General features: G+C 37.0%; 1 protein-coding gene across 1 annotated transcript; it reads left to right on the plus strand.

Moving 5' to 3' along the window:
* Positions 1–2,107: 2,107 nt before the first annotated feature.
* On the plus strand, positions 2,108–7,613 carry ZP4 (zona pellucida glycoprotein 4). Its single transcript, XM_074220915.1, is given in 14 exon segments — positions 2,108–2,270; positions 2,496–2,617; positions 2,714–2,801; positions 3,372–3,524; positions 4,175–4,248; positions 4,250–4,333; positions 5,119–5,224; positions 5,298–5,358; positions 5,437–5,496; positions 5,498–5,545; positions 5,963–5,973; positions 6,184–6,261; positions 6,700–6,801; positions 7,465–7,613. Coding segments are annotated over 14 exon segments (1,299 nt in total).
* Positions 7,614–23,266: the final 15,653 nt, after the last annotated feature.

Below are 23,266 nucleotides of genomic sequence, written 5' to 3' on the forward strand. Positions count from 1 at the left end.
AAACAGACTACCTTTTCAAAATGAATTTCATATCATTGGAATTTGGTTGACCACTTGTAAAGATGTTGTTGAAAAGGATTAATGATTTACTCAGGAGATCAAATGACTCCTAAGGTCACTGCCAATCTTAAATGTTTATTATTCTTTAATTCATCTAATGGATCATTTGGCTCAGCATTCTGTCTTCAACAGTAAGGTAGAAATTACTTTGTGGTAGTTTAAGGTGGTTGTCCTCCATGGCACTATTCTCTCACAGATTAGGAATATACTCTGATCGTTCTCCAATATTTTCTGGACTTGAGGATGGCACAGTGACCTTAAAAAATTTGAGACCTACCTCCATAAAAATCTCTTATATCCTTTTATTCTCCTCAAACACCACCTTTTTTAAAGTCTCTTTCCTTGCCTTTTTCAACTGCCTCCTTATTTGTCTCCCTGTCACAAGTCTCTCTTCACTCCTTACAGCTACACAGGTGATTTTCCTTAAACACAGATCTGATCAGGTGAATTCTCTACTTAACAAATTTCAGTGACTCCCTATTGCTATTAAGATAAAATATAATTCTGTTTAGCTTTTAAAGCCCTTCACAACCTGGCCCCAACCTATCTTTTAAGCCTCATTATTCATTACTTCTCTTCCCACATTCTATATGATTTAACAATCTGTCCTTCTAACTGTTTTTTCACACAAAACACTAACTCCCTCTTTTATGTCTTTTGATTTCCCCCCGAATTTACTCCTTCCTTACTATGCAGAGAATCCTTCTCTTCCATCAAGATGTAGCTCACATGCACCCTTCCACACAGTCTTTGCTGATCCCCCCCCCACACTTGCTAGTTTTCTCCATCCTTAACTAGCTTTTATTTATCTTGTTTGTTCAGTCTTTTCAAAAACCTCTGACTCTCCATGACCCTATTTGGGGATTTCTTTGCAGAAATTCTAGAATAGTTTGATATTTCTTTCATTTAATATATAAGGAAACTAAATAGGGGTAAGTGATGTGACTTGCCCAGGGTCACACAGCTAGTAAGTGTCTGGGGTCAGTTTTGAACTCAGGGAGATGGGTCTACTGGCTCCAGGCTGAGCATTCTATTCACTGTGTTATCTAGCTGCCCAGTATTTAATTATCTCTTATTGATCTTGTACTAGTCTGTTTCTATTTATTCTATATCTACTTAAATATGTGTAGGTTGTTTCCCTGGATAGAATGTGAGTTCTCTGAGAGTAGGCAGTTTTTAATTTTTGTCTTTGCTTACTTAGAGCCTGCACACATTAGTTTTTCAAAAATGCTTGCTGAATGATTGAATATAAGTCATGATGTGTGACTAGCAAAAATATGTTAATGTCTTTGGATCTAGTACCTAAATCATAAGAAGAATCTAAAAACAACTAATCTAGTAGGATTAGATTAAAAACTAGGGAAAGACAGGACATGCCACAAAGACTAAGTAGATGAGACAGGATTAGACTTGAAGCCCTAACCCTCATTTCTACCCCAGATCTTTCAAGGAAATCCAATAGGGCCAAAACGAAATCATCCAGTCTCTCTTCTATGAACCAGCACAAGGATTTGATCTTACTCAGCAAAGAATATCTCTGGAGGATTCTTTTTTAGGACTAAGGTTCCTATAAGGAAAACAATTTAAATCTTACTCAATTTCCATATGAGCATGAATTGTTCATAGAAGCCTACTTCAAATCCAAGAATAATTTAATTTACTCATCTAGATTTTAGACAGACATTTCAACAAGTACAGGTGGAGTGATTTGGATTAAAGATGAAATGAGTGATTTGGTGTTAGAATAAATGATATACTAAGCAGCACTAGGAAAATCTTCATCAATAGGAATGAGAGAATTTTTCCATGTCATCAAACATCTTCTGGAAGGATGGACTGTGAAGCATGTGTCCAAGCCTAACTGAAAACTTTGGAGAGGCAGATGTGGGTTTTATGAAATGAGAAGCAGCCCCAGAAGTTTCTCAACTAATTTCTGTTGGGGTGTGCAGCTGGAGCATTACTCCTTACTAGATACAAAATGCCCTTCTAAGGAAGCTTGAGGAGTAAGGAGAAAAAAAAGAAGAGGATTGTACTCACTAAAAGTGAAATGCTGTGGATTTTACTTTTTACCCTCTTACCTTTTGTTTGGGGGAGTCTGGGAGAAAATGAAGACTTGGATCCTGGAACACTGTCTTGTGGACTAAGGAGTTTTCAGTTTATATTCCCTCTTGTAAATCAGTATGGAAAGAATCCTGGACTAATAACTTGGGGTAAGGATAGATAAGTTAAAAAGCACTTTCTTTCTCATCTTTCTTCTCTTTTTCTCTTCTGTCCCTCCCTCCCTTGATTCTCTGGAGTAGTTTAAAACTCTAAAGGAAACAGAAAAACATCCCAACTCTAAGCACGCACTTAACTCTCCTAACCCCTCTATCCTTGGAACACAGCAAACCTCTTCTGTTAATAGAGAGTAACATGCTGACCTTTTGAATTTTCAGACAACAAAGGGATGCTTCACATTCTACAGAGTGATTCAGTCTGTGGAACTTAGGTCACCTACAGCTCACTGGAGTCCATCCAGCTTGGAGCTTCCTATTCTGGATGTCATGTTACCGAGGGGGTGAGTGGGGTCATTCTGGAGTGAGGCCCTTAATATTCTTTGCATTCACAGCTTTGGTCCAGTTTATTTACTGTTCTGGCCTGCCTGTCTCTCCAGGATACTATTGGGGTCTCAGGCCTAGATGCTGATGGAAATAAGACTGTTCACAAGGTTAAGGTGCACAAGTGTTCAATCATTCTTCCAGGTAAAGGTCCATAGGATGTGTTTAAAGAGACAAAGATGACTGCTTGTGGAGTGGTGGGGGGATAGAAGTCTACTTCTTTTGTTCCCTTTCTACTCTTAATGTTAAAAACATGTCAGCTTGGGATCCAAGAAGCCTGATTTTTATGGATAAGAACCAGTAACTATATTCTATGAGAGATGACACATTAATACAAGAGTACAATATGATCCACAATTCTCTAGGAGACAAGACAATGGACCCCTGAATAAATATGGCAGAGAAGGGAAAATAACCTGTCTAGACTCCTTGGGAGGACATTTCTTAACCCACACTTATATCTCTTCTTTGCTAGCTGAGCATAGGTGTGTCTTTTTATTCACTGCAGGCAGTGTCTAATTTTGTCTGCTGTGGGACACCAAGGCTTTCATATCAAGTGATTACAGGGTTTTCATAAACCTACCCACCAGGTGTTTCCTGAATGAGAGTGAACAATAGAAAAATCCTGTGTTCATCTTAAGGCTAATTGTTCCAAACATTCCTTTGATCAAGCTCTAAAGTTCAAACTATAACTATATTTCTCTCTGAAACCAGCCCTAGATGCTCTAGGTCTTGACCTATGTGATGTCAAAACTGAGGACAGGTTGCCCTGTGCTGTGTCATCCATCACCAAAGGAGACTGTGAATACTTAGGCTGCTGCTATAACTCTGAAGATGAAGTAAATCCTTGCTACTATGGAAACACAGGTAAGTGGTGACTTTTTCCTTCTTTTTCCCCTTTCTCCCACCCCCTTTCTCCCATTGCTAGTTACTACCATCTAGGGAGAATACATTGTTAATAACTTAATCCCCAAACTGACTTATGACATAATACCTGTTTGGGAATGGAAAATGGCTCAAAATAACTGTTACCCCATGTGATGCATCTCCCTGATAACATGAGCTATTTCCTAGCCTTTTTTTTTTATTTTTTTTCCTAGCCTTTTTTGATTCTGAACCCTCAAATGAGATTCCTGCTAGTTTCTTCTTCTTCCATCCTTGGGGAAAATAAGTTTTATTAGCACAGAGAATGTCCTGTCTTCTATTTGTATTTCCAGTTTGAGGTACATAGTAAGCACTTAATGAAGTCTTTATCAAATGGTTTTCCCTACAAGTTATTGATGAATATCATAATCTAACTAAAATGCTAATTTAAGTTTATCTAATTTGTAAAGTAGAACATGTACTTATGGCAATATGGGATTGGTTTAAAGGGTAACCTTTTAAAAAAATCAAAGCTTACACACATGCCAGCTTAGGAAGGCAGACCTACAAAATTAACAATTTTAGGCTCTATCCCTCTGGCTAGACCAAAAAGAATGGGTCTCTGACTTAAGGTTTCACCTCTTTGCTTTCAGTGACTGCCCAGTGTACTTCAGATGGCCAATTATCTATTGCTGTTTCTCAGAACATGACTCATACATCAGTGCTTTTTGGATTCAGTACATTTGATTTCTGGATTGGATGATAAATGTGAACCCAAGGAGAAAACTAATGCATTTATCCTGTTCCAGTTTCCACACTCTCTCTCTCTCTCTCTCTCTCTCTCTCTCTCTCTCTCTCTCTCTCTCTCTCTCTCTCTCTCTCTCTCTGCCTGTCGCACTACTGTACAGGTGAGAGGGTAAAGATGTGACCAAGCAGGCTAGGTGAACCTCATTGAAGAGCACAGAAAGTGCTAAACCAGAGCATAAAACAAAAGTATGGGGCGGCTAGGTGGTGCAGTAAATAGAGCACCTGTCCTGGAGTCAGGAGTACCTGAGTTCAAATCTGGTCTCAGACACTTAATAATTATCTATCTGTGCCCTTGGGTAAGTCACTTAATCCCATTTGCCTTGCAAAAACCTAAAAAAATAAAAATTATGTGGTCCCAAAGCTTTTATATGGCCACCTTTGCTAAAATCCAAAGTGTGGCAAGTGGAGATTAGGAAAACAGTACCTTAGAACATTACTTGGGATAGGTATTAGGAATTGAAACATTATACAAATAAAAAAACTCAAGATAACAAAAGTATACATTCTAAGAACTGAAAAATGGTTTCATGGTTCCCTTTTATTGTTTTTTTGAAGCAAGGTTGACTACATTGAGTCTCTACTCCTTAGTTATTTATTTTGCTATTTTTTCATCTAACCTTCCTAATCTATTTCCAAATCTTCTAAACAAGACTTGCACAAGAGACAAATTCAAAGAAAGTTAAAACTACCTAAAAAGTGATAGAAGCAATAAAAGTTTCAAATCAAATTCTAATATAAACCATTCAGTAACCATTTAATAATAAATGAATGACTTTACTATCAATTTCAGATGACTGGTAACCAGGCAATATATAAGAATGATCTACTGGTATCTAGGGATGTAAGAAAATGAATTCATGGGTCAATCACTAGGGATAGCATCTTCAGGTATGAATGCAGAGGACTGGCATTTGGGGTTGCCCAATAATGGTGCAGAAGGAGGACCAGGTTTGGGTCTGTTCTACATAGGGTTCGAACCTCTACATGCCAATCCTCTGCATCCAATACAGTGGCCCATCCTAGAGAAGGGGTAAGTTGTTGCTTGAAGCTTTAAGCCTGAAAAGTGTGGAGAAAAGTCCCTACCCTGATTCTTTTGGATCTTCTTTAGATGCCCCTATGCAGGAGATAATTACTGGACAAAGATGGTATCCATATCAAGAACTTCAACATCAGTTTCCTTTTTACTACAAGCTTTTTATCATCCATACTTTGCCATTGTGGGTTCTATTTTTACAAAGACACTCACTGAAATGGTAGGATGTCCTTCTCTTTTGCATGTGACCTTGAATATGAGAAATAAACATATCTACCTCTCAACTTTAACCTCACACTTCACCTCTCATAGCAGAGCATATTCATAACTAATAAACTGCAGCTAAATAAAATGGCTCTAATTAGTAAAGGAGTTTTCCTATACTTCTACCCCAATCAGCAAATTTTACAAAAATATATAATTATATATAAATAATTTATGTCTGTATACATACATATATAATTGTGAGTATATATACAAATGGATATCTGAGAGGTAGACATGTATAATCACTCGGTTTAGACTAATAGTTTATATTAATTGGAGTGCTTATCTCTATTATAGTATAAAGCCCATAATCACATTTCTAAACAAAATTTAGCCCAGTCCTTGGCAAATAAATACTTAAATGATTTTCTCTCTCTCTCTCTTCAAATTGTTTGTTTTGGCTTCTGGAGGACCTAAATTATCTGCAAGGCATATCAAACTGCATAATCAGTCTCCTCTAGTAACTCTTTGCTTAGTTTTATTAGTAATAGAAGACCAAAAAAAAAAACCAGACTTCCCAGTGATATAAGCATGAGTCTCTCTCTCTCTGTCTAGTATATCTGCACTGCAGTGCCTCTGTCTGTCAGCCCTCCAGGACAGATTCTTGTAAAGTAACCTGCCCTGTGGAAATTAGTAAGTGTCTAGAGCTATCTCCTTATTGCTTCATATTTAAGGTAATCCAAGTGGTTCAGAGGAACGAAGTAGGTATCTAGATAATAGATTTAAATAGCCAACAATCTCTTATCGAATCTGTCAAATGACTGATACAAAGTCAAAATCAAAGATCTCTAGCTAACACCTACCAGATATAAATCTGTACTTATCCAACAGAGGACAGTGGCACTTAGTTATGATCACCATAAATATGCTCATCTGCCTATACTTCTATAACCCTTTCTATACATCTACTTTGTTTCCTTGTACCTCACTCCAACTCTAGTTATAGTTTAGGAGCAAGTATTTTTGGTGGTTGTTGTTTTAGCTTCTGTGCTATTATTTTACTGAATTTTTGAGGCTCTTTTTAGACCAAACACTATATCAATATTTCTGTTCTACATCTCCTCCCCTTAGGAAAAAGGAGGAGCTCTGAATCCCATTCTTGGAACAAGACTTCAAATGTTTGTAGTAAGGGACCTATAGTTTTCCTTCAGATTGCTGAGAGTCCTCAATCAGGTAAGGGTCAATTCCATAGTATCTTCCTCTGATTTTTGTACTTGAAAAACCTAGTCAGATTTGTATCCTCGATGTTATTACCAAGTCTGGGGCTTAGTACAGTACTTTGCCCATAGTAAATACTTTAACAAATGCTTTTCCACTCAGACTCACATGTGGTGTCTGTCTAGCCAGCTTCTACCCCGGGCTCCAAACTCCACCAAGGCTTCTATAGGTTTCCTTTTTTTTTTTTAAGTTTTATTTATTTAAGGCAATGAGGTTAAGAGTGACTTGCCCAAGGTCACACAGTAGGCAATTATTAAGTGTCTGAGGTTGGATTTGAATTCAGATCCCCCTGACTCCAGGACAAGTGCTCTATCTACTGTACCACCTAGTTGCCCCTCTAATTGTTTCAAGAGACAAGAAGTTGATTTAAGATGGAAATAGTAATTATCTTGAACCTAGAAGCACAGAAAATAGCATGACATTTAGTTAGATTTTAGGGGTTTATATCTTTCTATCCCAAGTCATAATCTGAAGGCAAGTTGTTTACATCTGTAGGATATAGTTCCCACACACTCTTAACATGAATGAATGGAGGACTGTCTCTAAAGTCACTATCATGCATTTGTAAATATTGTTTAATTGTACCAGCACAGTTCTAAGCAATAATTTCTTCCACAGGTTCAACCTTGGATATAAAAGCGCACTGGCTTACCATATCTGGAATACTAATTGTGGCAATCTCATTGGTATCCTTTCTGGTACTGAGGAGACTGAAATCAAAGATTCTAGGAATACATATATTTCTTCATGGTAGTTCTGAACTCTAAGCTGATTCTGTCATTTGGGACTTTTTTGATGTAACCAAGCCCCCTAATCATAGGATAATTGGCCTCTATTCTAATATGCTTGAGACACTATTCTACTTTAACTCATAGATTTCCCCCTGTTTTATAAAGGGGCAATAAGTACAACTACAATGAATATCTCCTTAACTTTCTCTATGACAAGAATAGACCTACTTTAGGATAGTCTGGGCTAGTCTATTCAACTTATAAAGATGTAAAAGTAACATATCTTCAAAAATTAACCTGCCTACATTCTGAATTTCTAGGATCTGCCTTGCCCAGTCTTATGTGAAAGACCTACCTACTTAGCATAAAGCCTCAACAGGGAGTATCTTTAGGTAAAGTGTTGCTTGTTCTAAAATGGGCTTCAAATAAGTAACAAGTACCTGAGAGCAAAGGTTCAGCCTGAATAAAGGTTGTTATAAAAGCAGGAATCTTTGGGGACATATATTCTCTTTAATGTCTAGTATAATAGGGCAAAAAAAAAAAAGGTAGGGGGTAGGAGGGATCAGAAGGCAGGATGTTAAAAAAATCTCCACTCAGAGCACAGCTCTGCAGAGGCCAAGAAGGTAACAATAAGCACTCTCCCAGGCTATCTCTCTTTAAAAGTGCAGGTGTATGTTAGAAACCAAAAATAAGAAATAGAAAGGAAAACATTTGCTAACTTCTGAAGGAGAAAGAACCTTCTTGCTTAGGTCCCCCCTTTCTACTTGTGTCCTTCATTGCATCTCCTACAAAACTTTGTAGCCTCAATCCTTCCCCTTTCAATTCAATCTTCTTGCTGTTTCCCAAAACACCCAATCCTCCTAGCTATCTGCAATAGCCTTAAATTGTCATTCCTTATGTCCCTTTATGGCCAAACTTCTATGAATAACTCTTTATGTCCTTCTGCCTTTGTCCCCTCACCTGCCATTCACTTCTTAATTACTTGAATTTTACCTTCTCACCAAAAAGAAAACTCTTCATGCTGAGTCCTTGGCAATATCTTAATTGTTCTCAGCCTTCCTTCATAGCTCATTTTATGCCATTCACTACTAACCACTCATTCCTTTCAAGATTGTTGTAATCCTCTCTGTGGTCTCTCTCACTTACCTTTTTTTGGTTTTGCTAGATCATCTTTGTTTTCTTTATGTATGGATATACTCGGTTTCTGACCCAGGTTCCTGTTATCCTAAATCGTGCTGATCTCCATTTCTAAGAGCTAATAATTATAAATTATAATAGGAACATTTATATAGAGCTTTAAAGTTTTATAATACACTTTACAAATATCTCATTCTCACAATAACCCAAGGGGACATAAGTGCTATTATTAAATTCACAAACTAAAATATAAAGTATATATACAGTTAGAAAAGAAACTAATTACATTGAATTTAAATTATATTGAAATATAATTATCACTTTTTTTTTTAAAGCTCATGGACCCCACATTAAGAACTTCTGGCCTTCTTTCTACTAAAAGTATTATTGTCCTTTCAGCCAGTCTTGCAAATTCAATCTTCCTGGATATTTCCCACTATATTCCCATATTGGTGAATTACAATCTTGCCAGTTCTCACATCTGCCTTCTTTACTTTAAGGTCTCCTCATATCAGTCTCACCTGTACTACTCCAATAGTTCTCTCATTGACTTTTAGCCTTTCCTCTACCTAAATCATCTTCCTGAATATCTGCCAATCAGTTACCAAATTGACAGTATAGGACTACTTCCTACTCACAAATCTCCTATTACCTCTGGCGTTTAAAGACTTTCACAATCGGGTTCAGTCTTTCTTTCCATATTTAATATTGCCCCTATCACACATGCAAAAACAACAATATTATCAAAAACCTTGTTTTTTTATCTTTTGTATTAGTGTTGTTCCTTACACTTAGGGGATGTTCTCCTTTTTTACCTCTTTCTTGATTTGTTTGGTTATTATTATTTCAGTCAAATCTGACTCTGACTTATTTGATGTCTTCTTGACAAAATCCTGGAATAGTTTGCCATTTTCCCCTCCAGCTCATTTTATAGATGAGGAAAGAGAGGTAAACTGGATTAAGCGACTTACCTGGGGCCACACATGAGAACGAGTCTTCCTTATTTCAGTTGCAGCACTTTCTCCCTTGTGGCACCTAGCTGCCTCCCTGAGAGTCTTAGTTCCACTTAAGAACCAAATCACAAGTCATCACCTACATGAGACCTTTTCTGATATCTGTTTCTCTCCTGAGGTAATAGAGCTTTTCACCCTTCATTCCCCAGCTCTAAAAAAAATTACTATGCATTTACTGTGTATTGGCTTATTAATATACATTTTCCCAACAGCTTACATGTTCCATAGGGTAGGCATTTGATAAATGAATTTTAAATGGAAACCATTTAAAATGACATATCCATTGCTTAGCACAAAGTAGGCACTCCACTACTTAGGGCTATTTTTTCCTTTTATACCTCAATTTGTGTTCTAAGAGGTTTTATGCTTTTTCATATTTAGAATGACAACATTGGTGCTAAAATCTTCTTCAGATGGGCTTTCCCTGAAGAAAACCAAATAATAGAAACTGCCCTAATATAAGGCTCTACTCCTTACTTGGTGGTAGTTCCCTCAATAGTTTTCCAGGAAACACTCATCACTTCTAATTTCATCCCCAAACATCTAATTCAAATCTTAATTGACATCTCCACCCTCAGCCTCCTCTCTTTTGATGGAAAAGTTGGAATCCAGACTATCAAACTCCTCTGGATACCTTCCTTTATTTCAAATGGAGGAATTTGAATAGTAGGTCAGAGGTGGGGGGGAATGGGACATGCCCCTCCTATATCCCATTCCCTTCTCTCTGACCCTGACCCCTTTTGTGTCTTGCCTCTTCCCAGTAGAGGGCAGGTAATGTCTCTATCTCTTACTTAATTGTATCACTAGTATTTTGAATTTAGCCTGGGATGAGTGGATTAGAACATTGAGTTTATTTAGCTTTAATAAAGCTATTTAAATGTCAAGCAAGGTATTATTGTAGAATATGCAAACAATATTGTTATATCAGTACTCCTAAACAGTATAGAATCTTCTTTTCTTGCTGCTTTTGTTTTTGCAAGGTAATGGGTTAAATGACTTGTCCAAGGTCACGCAATAGGTAATTATTAAGTGTCTGAGGCTGAATTTGAACGCTGGTCCTCCTGGGCCAGTGCTCTGTGTACTGCACTACCTAGCTGTCCCAGTACAGAACCTTCTAAATAAGATTTCTAATCATTCAAAAGAGTTTGACATGACTACCCAGGAAAAAATAAATCAATGAAATCTGTTGAACATTCATTATATATAGTTGAAGGTATGTTATCTGAAATTCATCATCTACATATGCATGTATACATATATATATATATATATGCACATGTATATAATTTTGGCACAGTTTGCAAATGGGCAATTAACTGACAGAATTGGTAAGAACAGGGTTGGCTTTGGAAAAGTACAAAGTCCTTGGAATAGTTCCCCAATTTTTCCCTGAAACAAAGGCAAATCTTTTTGCAATTCTAAATTTGCTGCAGTTAAAATCTGGTTGTGAGTCATCAAGCATTAGTATTTCTCAAGAATTAAAACTGAAGATTTCCCCGCCCCCCATAATGGAGAGATGCTTGATGGATATGAGCAGGCTGCAATGTATTACAGACAAGGAATTTTGATGGAAAAGCCATGCAAAAGCATGGCATGAAATATCTAGGTGATTAAAAAGAGGCCAGTCATCTAGCAAGATCAAAGAGTATCTGATGGACAACTAATGATCATCTATGTTATCACATTGTCAAAAGCTTGAATAAATGATCCCCATCAAGTTAAATGAAACTACTGGAGCAAACTATGAGTGGACATGGATTACATTTACACAAGAATTTAGATGTGGATGAGTTACAACTCACCTGGAAAGAATGCCTGAATCAGTGAATTCATATCCATTAGAATGCTATAGTCCTATGTAAAATATTTATTTCTAGTTCATCCAGATCACCTTTGCCATGCCTTTTCTTCTCTTGTTTTCCCCTTTCATTTTGCCCTCCAGAATACTTGCAGTTTTTCCAGTTCTCTGGAAAATTAAACCAAAGAATCTATAATTCTCCCTATATGTTTTAGCTGTGAGCCCCCCCCAAGCAGAGAGCATTCTGAAAAGCATTTGTCTTAGATCTACCTGTCTTTGTCTCTCTCCCCCCACCATTGGTCCCTTTAATTGTCTTCTCAGTTGTATTCCCCCCCCCAAAAAAAACCAGTCAGAAATACAATATAAGTTTGAGGGAACAAAAAAAATGAAAGTCTGCTGGTTTAACACTGTTTATAAAAACAAAATAAACATTTAAAACAAAGACAAGCATGTTATCTTTGCCTAAAGGAAAAGTTTCAGGCTTCTATAAGGGAGCTCAAGAAAATAGATGTAAGCTTATGTCTTTGATATCTGGAGGTGAACTTGAGGGGTATCAGCACAACAATTGTTTTATCACTCCTTGTATCTGACTCAAACAACCTTAATGCTAGAATCGTGGATTTGTTGTTTAAAAGGCAATTAAAGCTGAAATATTATCGAGGGTTCTACATACTGATAGGCATTGAGCCAAGTTGCTTCACATTCTTGTTGGGGTTTTGCTCAAATACACCCCAGTGGGAAATCTGCTCTCGGTATAAGGGCACTGTGTTTTGAAATTCAGTTAAAATTGCAGATTTTGTGCTTAATATCTGTGGTTTTGAGCAAGTCTCTGGGTCTCTTTTTTCCTCCTTTGTAAAAAAAAGCAGAATATGTTGAACTTGCTATTCTCTAAGAATCACCTCACTCTAAATCTTATGATCTAGTCTCCCTCCCCTGAAGCAAAATCTGATGGTAAGTTCACATCTCTTTGCCATAACTGTTAAGAGCTATTGTCAGCTTCTGTTACTTCTTAGAATGTGCACCAATGTGATTGCTTTATTCAGAAAGGCATAGCTATGGTTAGGTGACAGTGTCTTTGCTACAGGTTGTCAACATCTAGAGGAGTGGGTGTATTTTCTCCCTGTGGCAATCCCTGATACTCATAATCCTCTGCTGGTCCTGATCTTATGCTAAGATAAGGATGACAAGTTGGAACAACACTCAGAGGAAACTGAAGAAAGGATATAAGTGATGTTATCAATTTGAAAAATTAATCTTCTGGAGAGAAGAATTGAACATGGTATTAATGGATCTCATAAGACACGGGTGCCCCCTAACGTAAGGCACACCAATATACAGTAATGTCAGGTAAAATAGTTTTGGAAAACTCTTTTCCCTCCCACCTGAGTTTTCATAGGTTCTCATCATTTGAGTTACAATCTAAGGGATCCACCCATCCCAGTACATGTCTCTAATATGATGTCCCCCTTTATCATATGATGCATGTTATGTTGATGAACCCCAATCATCACAGGGGATGTGCTGATTACTATGCATGATCCCAATTGTGCAGACTCAGTGGTTTTAGGTCAAAGCTTCTAGATCAGCCTGAGGCAGTTGAGGACAGGTTCCTCCTAATCTTGGGCTCCTCATTTTTTGATGAGATTAGAAGATCTGTCCCAGTTCTGTGATTGGCTGAGGTTTCTCCCTGTTTGCAATGTATTTCTTAGACAGCCACCACCCTGTGGAGACCAACAACACCCCATATTCCTCATAATGATAATAAGCATTTACTATTTAATTAAGAAACCACTAAGAGAAGGCTGGAGGTTCTCTAGAATGCAAAGAAAGGAGATAATGAATAGTCAACTAGGTCTATTAAGTACCTGCACAAAATAAATATAGCTAGCCATATACTAAACAAAGAGAGAAATGATAAAAGCTGAAACCATATGGCTTTGACTTGAAAGCAACATGTTGAACTATTTCTAATCTGGACAAATGCAGAAGAATAGCAAAGTATCTGGCACATGTTAGGTGCTTAATAAATGATTATTGAATTGTATTGCACGTGATGGACAGATGGCCTGGGGATACTAGATTGGCTGTTTTCCTGCCTGTAATTTATGGAGTTCGTCACCTAGGAGCTCAGATTTCCTTTGGATCTTTGTATTTCATGACTGATGACTCAGAGATAGACACCTGACCCACCAAGGTCATTAGTCTCTCTCTTACTTTGATACAGCATGTAAACAGAACATCAAGATAGAGAGAAGCAGAGATTTATTATACCTTGGGATTAAGACTCCAGACCTTAAACTGTCCTTTGTAATTTTTCTATAGAACTATGCTGAAAACAGAAAGTATGAGACAAGTAAGACTTCAATGTGGCAACTCTGAGGAGTCTGGTTGCCTAGTGTGGATTTCCCTTATGTGTCCCTGTATTCCTCTTGATAAAGGTTTCTAAGAAAGTTGTGTCCAGTGAAATTTTAGGTACAGAGTGCAACATATGAATGGGCAATGCCGACCTCCTATCTCAACTTCTGTGACAGCTACAGCCTTGAGAAATCCTTCTTGAGCTTTTTACCTGTTTCCCCCCCCCCCCAGGCTTTCATATAGCAAATGTCATAGTGTCCTAAGAGGGAGAGTGATATCAGAACACTAATGATGAAATTTCAGTCAAGTTTCCTGTATTATTAGTGGAGTTTTGTTATAGTATAGGAATAATTGCTAGACTATGATGGTGGAAAAATTATACCTATATCATTAGAAGAAATAAAGATCAAAAAACACATAGAGTAACAAAGCATTAGTGTTTTGGATGCCTTTATGGATTTATAATTTCACTTATTGAGTGTTACAGATTGCAGGAATAGTTCATTTAAATTGATGGAGTGGTTGTAAAAGTAATTATTTTGAGGATGATCTGCTGGCATATTTTCATTCTGAATTTGGTAAGAAAAATGACCAAATGTCCATAAAATAATTTTTCTTCTTACCTTTGAGCCAACGAAACTTACCTTGTCAACACTTCTGTTCTCCTCTTCAAGGAGAATTGATTATTCTGGCATTAATGTGCTATAGTTTAGTTGAAGCATAAAACATGTGAAATTGAATAATATGAGATGAACCTGGAATGGTAGAAGGCTTGAATGTCACACAAAGGAGTTAGAAATTTGTTCACAAAAATTGTATGATGCCATGATAATGGCAGTCCCTTAATTCCATCCCTCCATTTTTTTAATATTTGTTATTTCTGAACTCACAGATTGCAGATTAACTTAAAAAAAATCCCTTATAATTCCCCTTGAAAAAGAGTTTTCAGTCTAAAAACAAAACTGACACCTTAGGATAATTGTAATATATACTTCCTTCTCCTCAGAAAAGCAAACTATAGTGATTCACTTTCATAGATATTTGCCTCTTGTTCTAGAAGTTCAGCCCTTTCAGGCAGAAGGAGAATGAAATGTAACCAAATCAACGCTTTTGCCAATAAGCAACCTACAGCTATATTCAAGCAAACTCTTACAAACTCCTACAAATTTTTGAGGGTCATATCATTTCCTCTACATCCTTCCATTTGACTAGATGGACCAATGGGTAGAGCACTGACCTTGAAGTCAGGAGGACCTGATTTCAAATCTGTTCTCACTAGCTGTGTGATCTAGGGCAAGTCATTGAACCCTGATTGTCTTATGTCCAGGGCCATCTCAATCATCCTGAACCATATCTAGTCACTGGACTCACTGAAGAAGAAAGTGAGGCAGGTGACTTAGCACAGCATCCCCTCACTCAAATCCAATTCACATGTGTGTCATGACATCATTTCCCCCTGATGTCTTGGTCTTCATGAAAGAAGGACACATACATCCTTCTATTTTAGATGCTGGGTAAAGTAAGTAGTCTGCAAACTAAATTGTTTTTCTGCAGTCGAACTCATTATTTGACTAGGAATAGGTAGAACATGCAAAGGAGTGTTTGCCAGGACAGTGTTTCAGAAACAGCAATCCTTTTTTGAAATGATCTCTTGAAGCTAATGGAAGTAGGGTTGACCCCTAGTCAATGGAATTAATATGTTTATAGAAACAAATGCTATTGCCCGGGATAAATATTTCTGAGATCTTCTTTAGTTCCCTCCTTCCCATTGATTAAACTTCTCCTTAATTACTAGATGGACAATTCCTAGGAAAGGGGAATAGGTTCTCAATATTCCCTGTTGCTGAGACCATAAGAAAGAGAGGGAGGCAGAAGAACTTTCCTCAAATAAATCAGTTAATTCTCAAATGGAAGGGAAGGCAGTCTGTGCCAAAGTCACATTTAAATGCTGAGGGTCAATTCATTCTGCAATTACTTGTGGACAAGCTGAATGTAATCTTTTGAAGTGGATAGAGACAAGGAGAATGCATAGAGATAGTACCTGAATGACTCAATAACCTTGATTGGGAGGCTGATCCCATTGACATTTCCAGCTAGGTGATGTAATGGAAAGTGCAGGGCCCAGACTCAGGAAGACTCATCTTCTTGAGTTCAAATCCAACCTCAGACACTGATGAGCTGGGTTACCTTGGGCAAATTACTTAACCCTATTCACCTCTTTTGTAAAATGAACTGAAGAAGAAAATGGCAAATTACTCCAGGATCTTTGCCAAGAAAATCCCAAATGTGAGTCAAGAAGAGTCAAACATGACTGAAATGGTGAACAAAAAAAAAATTAATGAATAAGATCTGTTTCCCATGAGGATACCTTCCCCTACTGTCTGTCTTCTTTTTTTTTTAAAATGGATTTCTTTTATTGAGGGTTTTAGTCTAATAGTTAATATTTCCAATCATTTTGTATTCCTCCATGGGTCTCCAAAATAGAAACAAAGTATGGGAAAGGATGGCCAAGAAAGGGAGGAGAGGGAATGAATCTGTGATTTAATTGAGAGGATGATTGAGGAAAAACTTCTACTAATGAAATTCAGCTTCTTCTCTGCAATTTAACATCTGAATAGTCACCCTGAGCACAGAGAGGTTAATTGACTTTTCCAGGGTCACAGAACCAGAATGTTTCAGTGGCAGGAATTCAGGTTTCCCTAGTTTCAAGGCCATCTCTCTGACTGCTATTCCAGATATCTCTTTCTCCAAATTAAAAGAAAAAAAGTAAGAACTTCATTTAATAGTAAAATTTAATCAAAATATGATATGACTCAGCCAAGAACTATTCTGTGGAAAAGCTTTACAGAATATGTTGAGAGAAACTGACCAAAAGGAAGAACAGTAATCTCATTGAGATTAGCATAAATATCTACTTCTGCTTACATTGTAATAGGTCTCAAGCAAAATTCAGAAATAGCTATGATCTATGCATGCCTGGTTGCTTTAATCTCAGGAGTAGACAGGGGCTAGAGTCAACAAAGGAAAGGGCAAAATACATGGACTGCAAACACTGAAAGGGATTTAGTAAATCTGATTTGAAATAGTCTAAAAGTACTACTATAAAGAAACAAAGTTAGGTATGGATTCATTATGGATTTTGAGAGGAAGTACTCCTTCCCTACTGCTGCCCCACCCCACCCCTCCCCTCCCCACCCCAGGATCAACTCAAAAACTCAGGAAAGTAGGCCTATTAGGAAGAAGAGACTCAACTGAGCATTCATCTTTGCTGGAATTATCAGGAGAGGTTATGGAAATTCCATTCCTGGGAATCTGTAGAGAGAATAGATCAGTGTCTGTCCCAGATGTTGAAAAAGGTAATTTGCCTGAAGGCAGAAGATTGTGCTGGATGATCTGAGGATCTTTCCCAGTTCCTTTGGGATTCTATGACAAAAAGTGAAATGGAGGAGGGAGCAATTTATAGCTAAGAGTTGCCCTAAAACACAGTGACTTGGAAAGCTCAAATGCTGAGTCACCTTGTCAGAGCAGGACCTTTAGTAACAACTAAAAGTCCCTTCTCTCCAATTCTCCAGGCATTCCCCCCCATCATATCAGAGGCAGGATCTGAATCTCAGCCTACTTGTCAAGAATGATTTTCCACTATACAATAGAGCTTTTCTTTAATGTGAAATAATGGGCACTTTAATCACCTACCTTTGTTTTTCTTTTTATGAAATTGCAACTTTTGGTTTAGAATCAGTAACTGCAATCACTTAAAACAGTTTCCCCCTTCTGTGAAGGGTATTTCGAAATCAATTAACAGACATTTATTGAGTACTATGCCCCAAGTGCCATACCAAGCCCTTGGAATACAAAGACTAAAATGGAACAGTAAGGTTTTCTATCAATATGTACGTAAATATTTATATGCAGAATATGTACAAAATCAATACCTAGTGTTTATCTTCCAGGAATTGAGTACCATTGAATGTACTGGTGGGTGAGAGAAAGGTTCTTCAAACCTCAAGGACCACAAGCAATCCCTTGGGGCCAGAGAAGGCCTGCATTGCCTCAAATTGATTTTCTAGTGGAAACTGAGCAGCAGCCAATCAGCTGAGGATATTACAGTGACAATACCAAGGAGACAATTTTATTTTAGCTCTACCCCATCTTCATTTGTCTCTTTCCATTCTCTTCAGATACAGCAATTTCATAATTTATTGTGAGAACCTTTCCAAATAATTCCCAGCATGACAGAAGGAAAAAACTTGTTCAGAAATGAAATCACATACTGTCACATTCTTCCTTTAATGAATACAATGTCTCCTTCATTTCTGCCTTTTAATTTTCTGTAGCAAATGCATTAGTGTTACTGTGATTATACAATATTGCATGAGAGGGGACAGAGAAAAAAAGAAAAAGAAATCTGGTTAACTCCCTCCCCTCTTCAATTTCTCTATAATCAAGTAAGTAGAATTAAAAAAAAAAGAGAAGTCTCTACCATAGAGTGCAAAACCATCAGATAAATTCAAAAACATTACCCTTCAGGCATTAACCACAATCCTAAAATGAATCCTCACCAATTCAGAAGTTTGACCCCAGGTCCAAGCTCCATATTCCCTGTCCTCAAGGCCAGTACTGTTTGATCCAGATAAGAATCCATCCTGCTTCACCCATTTTGGGAAATCTAATTCCTAATTGCATCCCAACTGATTGCCCTGTGTCCTTCTTCCCACCTGTCCATTCTTATTATGAGGTTCTCCCCCTCAATAAAACTAGCTCGCTTCAGTTTCTGCCCACTCTTTTCTATGATGCTCCTTCCTCTCAGACATACCCATGTTCTCCTTGGAAATAAATAGTAGAGATAGCTCAGGGTGGCATCACCTCCCAAGATAAGTATCAGGGAAGAACTGAATTGAAAGCCTCAAATCCCCATTCCCTTGACTGTAGGACCTCTCGCCTATGTACACGCTCATACACACACATGCATACACACGGCAGATAAGAGAATCTATTGGTATATGTGTCTGTGTGTGGGAGAGAGACCCTGTCAGATCTATGCTTTAGGATAAGCTAGGACAACCATATTAGACTGGATATGCATGATGGTATCCCCATCCAGAGGAAGAATAACAAAACAAAACAAAACAAAAACAATCCTTCAGAATCTGATGAATACTTAATAAAAATCATCTCTTATGAATCTCTTTTCCTTAATCCTAATTCCTCATATGGAAAATGACTGATCGTAAATATGTTTATCAAAACTATGTATGTACAATGCTAAACTGACTATTTGATGCTGAGGGGAAGGGGGTGAGAAGAGAGGGTGTAGGAAAATTTTGTAACTTAAAAATATATGTGTGTATATGGATAAAAAAATAAATAATAAATGAATGAATGAATGAATAAACAAATGAATAAATAAAGGAAAATCACTATCTCCCAAGCCAGCACATTTTCCTTTTGGAAAATTGCTAATTATTAGCAAGCTTATTTTTTTTTAAAACACCAAACCTAAATTCATCTCTTTGCACCTGTCATCCCAAAGCAATAAGCAATTCAGTGCTTACTATTCACTAGGCACTGTGCTATATGTTGATTTAGAAAGAAAGGCAAGAAATCCTCCTCTTGAGGAGTTCACAGCACAATGAGACAAAATACAAAAAAAAATACAAATAAGATATAGATATGTATTATGTATACATATATGTGCAAATAGATATATATGTGTAAATGTAACATAACACCATAATAAAACATATAATGATTTATATAATGGAGATTATCTCTGAGGAAAGGCAATTAGATTAAGGAGAACTAGGAAAAATTTATTGCAGAAGACATTTTATCTTAGACTTGAAAACAAGCCAAGGAAAATAAGAGGTAGAGGGATGGATGGAAAAATTGCAGGCATAAGGGATAGTTAGTGAAAATATTCTGATTCAAGATTTGGAGTTTTATGTGGTAAACAGCAAAGAAGTCAATGTTACTGGATCACAAGATTTAAGTAGGAGAGTGAATTGAAGAACACTTGAAATATAAAAAAAATAGTCAAGTTATGAAAGACTTTAAAAGTCATAGTTCTTCCCTCTGGAGTCAGGCAGGACTTATTTCTGTCTTATTTCGTGGGACCATGGTCTTCCCTTCCTCACTCACCTGGTTGTCCTCTGTATATTCTGTAGCTTTTCAGTACCCTTCTTCAAGGAGCAGCCCTGACTGGAGTTTAATCAAGCAAAGGGCAACCACTTGTCAGATATACTATATATATTCTTTATTGTTTGAAGATTTTTTTAAATTTTAGTATTTTATTTCCCCCAATTATATATAAAACAATTTTTAACTTTTATTTTAAAAATTCTGAGTTATAAATTTTCTCCCTCCCTCCCCACTTCTCCACACCCCCTTCCTCCCCCACTCCCCAATGACAAAGCAAGCAATTTGATATAGGCTATAAATGTGTAGTCAGGGAAAATATTTTCATAATAGTCATCTTGTGAAAGGAAACATATACCCCCTCAAATTAAAAAAAATACTTCAAGAAAAATAAAACTAAAAAAGTATACTTCAATCAGTTTTCAGACACCATCAGTTCTTTCTCTAGAGATGGATAGCATTCTTCATCATAAGTCCTTCTGAGTTGTGTTGGGTCATTGTATTGCTGAGAAAAGTGAAACCATTCACAGCTGATCATCTTAGTGTATGGCTCTTTATACACAGTACATTTTATTTTGCATCCTTCATTTAAATCTTTCCAAGTTTTCCCGAGAGCATCCAGCTCATCACTTCTTAATATACTGCAGATTTTTAATCAGTTTATAAGCATCCAAAATGAAACACAACTTTCAGATGCACTCTGATCCAGATAATCAGAATACAGTGGGACTTTAGTATCCCTACTCTTTCTCTCTATGCCTTTTTAAATGGGGAAGAGAAAGAAATAAAAATTTATATAGTACCTATTAATGTTCTAGGAATTGAGCTAAGCATTTTTTAAAATATTATTTCATTTGATCCTTCAACATTTCTGAAAGTAGATGTAGTTTTTTTTTAATCTACATTTCATAGTTGAGGAAACCAAGGCAAATAGAGATCAAAGGACTTGCCCAGGATCACACAGCTAATAAGTGTTTGAAGTTGGATTTGAACTCATTTCTTATTCTAGGTACAGTTTACTATCCACTGCACCACAAACTTTCTCTAATATAACCTAAGATGATTGCATTAGTTTTTTTGGATTCCATCACATCCTGTCTCTTGTTAGTGAGCACATTAAAACTCATAGATATTTTTCAAATTAACTATAGACTAGTTATGTCTTCTCCACATTTTACTTATGGCACTGGTTTTTCAAATCTGAATATAAGTATTTGTATTGATCCCTGTCAAAGTCCATCGTATTAGTTTATTAACTGTATTCTTAACCGTTGAATTTACATAGAACCATGAATGACTATCCAGTTATTAAAATGATAGTATTTCAAAAGCACTTAGTACATACCTGCTACGCAGTAGGTACTAAATAAATTCCTCCCCCCCCATTTAATAAATTTTAGTCCATGTGAGTATGGTACCATCTAGCCCACATTTTTCTAACTCTTCCTCAAGAATATTTTGTTAGAAATGTAGGCAAAGTATAGTGATCTTCTGATCTAACTTTGACTAGCTATCCATCTCCAAAACAGGAAATGAGTTTAGTTTGACCCATTCCTGATTAAGCCAAACTAGCTCTTCAAGCTCACTGCTTCCATTTCACCAACCTTCCCTTTTATGATATATTTTAGAAATTTGACATGAAGTAAGAACAAGCTCCTTGACTTATATATAGAAAGGAATTCATCTTTATGTCTTTGTTGAAAGTTGCAATCAATGTTTGCTTTCCTCCAAACCTGAGACACCTCTCCTGTTTGCCACAATTTTTCAAAGCTCACTGATACTAGCTCAGAATTCTCATTTGCCAGTTCTTTAGTTCCCAAAGACCAGCAGGGGAAATGAATATACCACCTATCCAAATTCCTTCCCCAAATAGGTATCTTCTGGTAGTATTATTTGTGTTCCCATGAATCATTAAAAATGGGAAGTAATCATCACATTTCAGTGAGTTCAGGACAGTTTCTATTGCTAACATTTTATGACTCAAATCTTAGAAAAGCCCCATTCAGTCAGTATGTAGAAATGCAATTCAGTAGGTGTAGGGGGTGGGTCTGTAATGTTATAAACACACTTAAATTTGCCACTGATTCTTGGTTACAACATCTGACCCAGTTCCATGGATCAAGATAAAGAATGAACCAACATCTCCTCCTAGCTTAGTGGTACAATGAATAAGAGCAACACGCCTAGAGTCAGGAAGACCTGAGTTCACAGTGTCTGGGTATAGTTGGCACTTAATAAATGCTCATTTCCTTTCTGTAACTCCTACCTATATTTTATTTATTCTTCCTGCTTTAAATGAAGGCATATTAGAGATAACTATGACTTTTTAACTTCAAAAGATCTGTATGGTGAGGCACAAGAGATCTGGGAGTCAGAGATTTGCTCAAAATTAGATAGTGAGAAGTGATATCTTGACCAACATGTTTGACCTAGACAAGAGGGAACAATACCAATATTTTCAGTGTATATGCTGAATTCAGAAGTGAACTTGGTGGAAACAAATGCTGTATGGAAACTACTTCAAATTTCAGTCCACTCAAGAGCCAAGATGGTAGAGTTTTAGGAAATACCATATCCAGTCTTCCCTCCACAAAACTTCCCTAAACAGACCTAGAAAATGCATTAGACTAATCCTAATGGGGAATTTCAGAAAAATAAATCAAAGTGACTGATTTGCCATGCCTAAATCAACGGAGGGAGAGAAATCTCAAAAAGATTTCAGACATTGAAGAAGAATGAATCTAGGAGTACACTGCAGACAGAGTACTCTAGCACCCAGGGAGAGGCTGAACAAAAAAGAAGGTCACACCAGATGCCTTTAGGGGTACCTCAGTGGGGATAGTGGACAACTGACAGCTTTGCTGTCTACTATCTATCTAGGTCAAAGATCCAGAATGGTCTAAAAAAGGGACCTATGCAAGGGGTGAGGAGAAAGTACTAATGGGGTAGTGTTCCTAGGTGGAGAGGCCCTGGGCAGCTACTTAGAAAGGAGTAAATTCAGAAGCAAGCAACAGTAGTGTGGCTCAGATCTCAGACTCAAATGACAATTAGATCTTGGAAATATCCTTCTGTTTATCTAGTCTCCTAATTATGAGGAGCCAAATGACCCATTATAAAGCCATTTTGACTAGATCTGCTACACATTCACATTATCTAAGCTGATCTGAATCCTCTTATGTCCTTACTGTTGAATGGGAAATTTTTATTTAGAAAGAAAGAAAAAAAAAACTTTCTCTAAATCTTTCTTATGG

The sequence above is a fragment of the Macrotis lagotis genome, chromosome 2 (genome assembly GCF_037893015.1).
Source record: "Macrotis lagotis isolate mMagLag1 chromosome 2, bilby.v1.9.chrom.fasta, whole genome shotgun sequence".
NCBI lineage: Eukaryota > Metazoa > Chordata > Mammalia > Peramelemorphia > Peramelidae > Macrotis > Macrotis lagotis.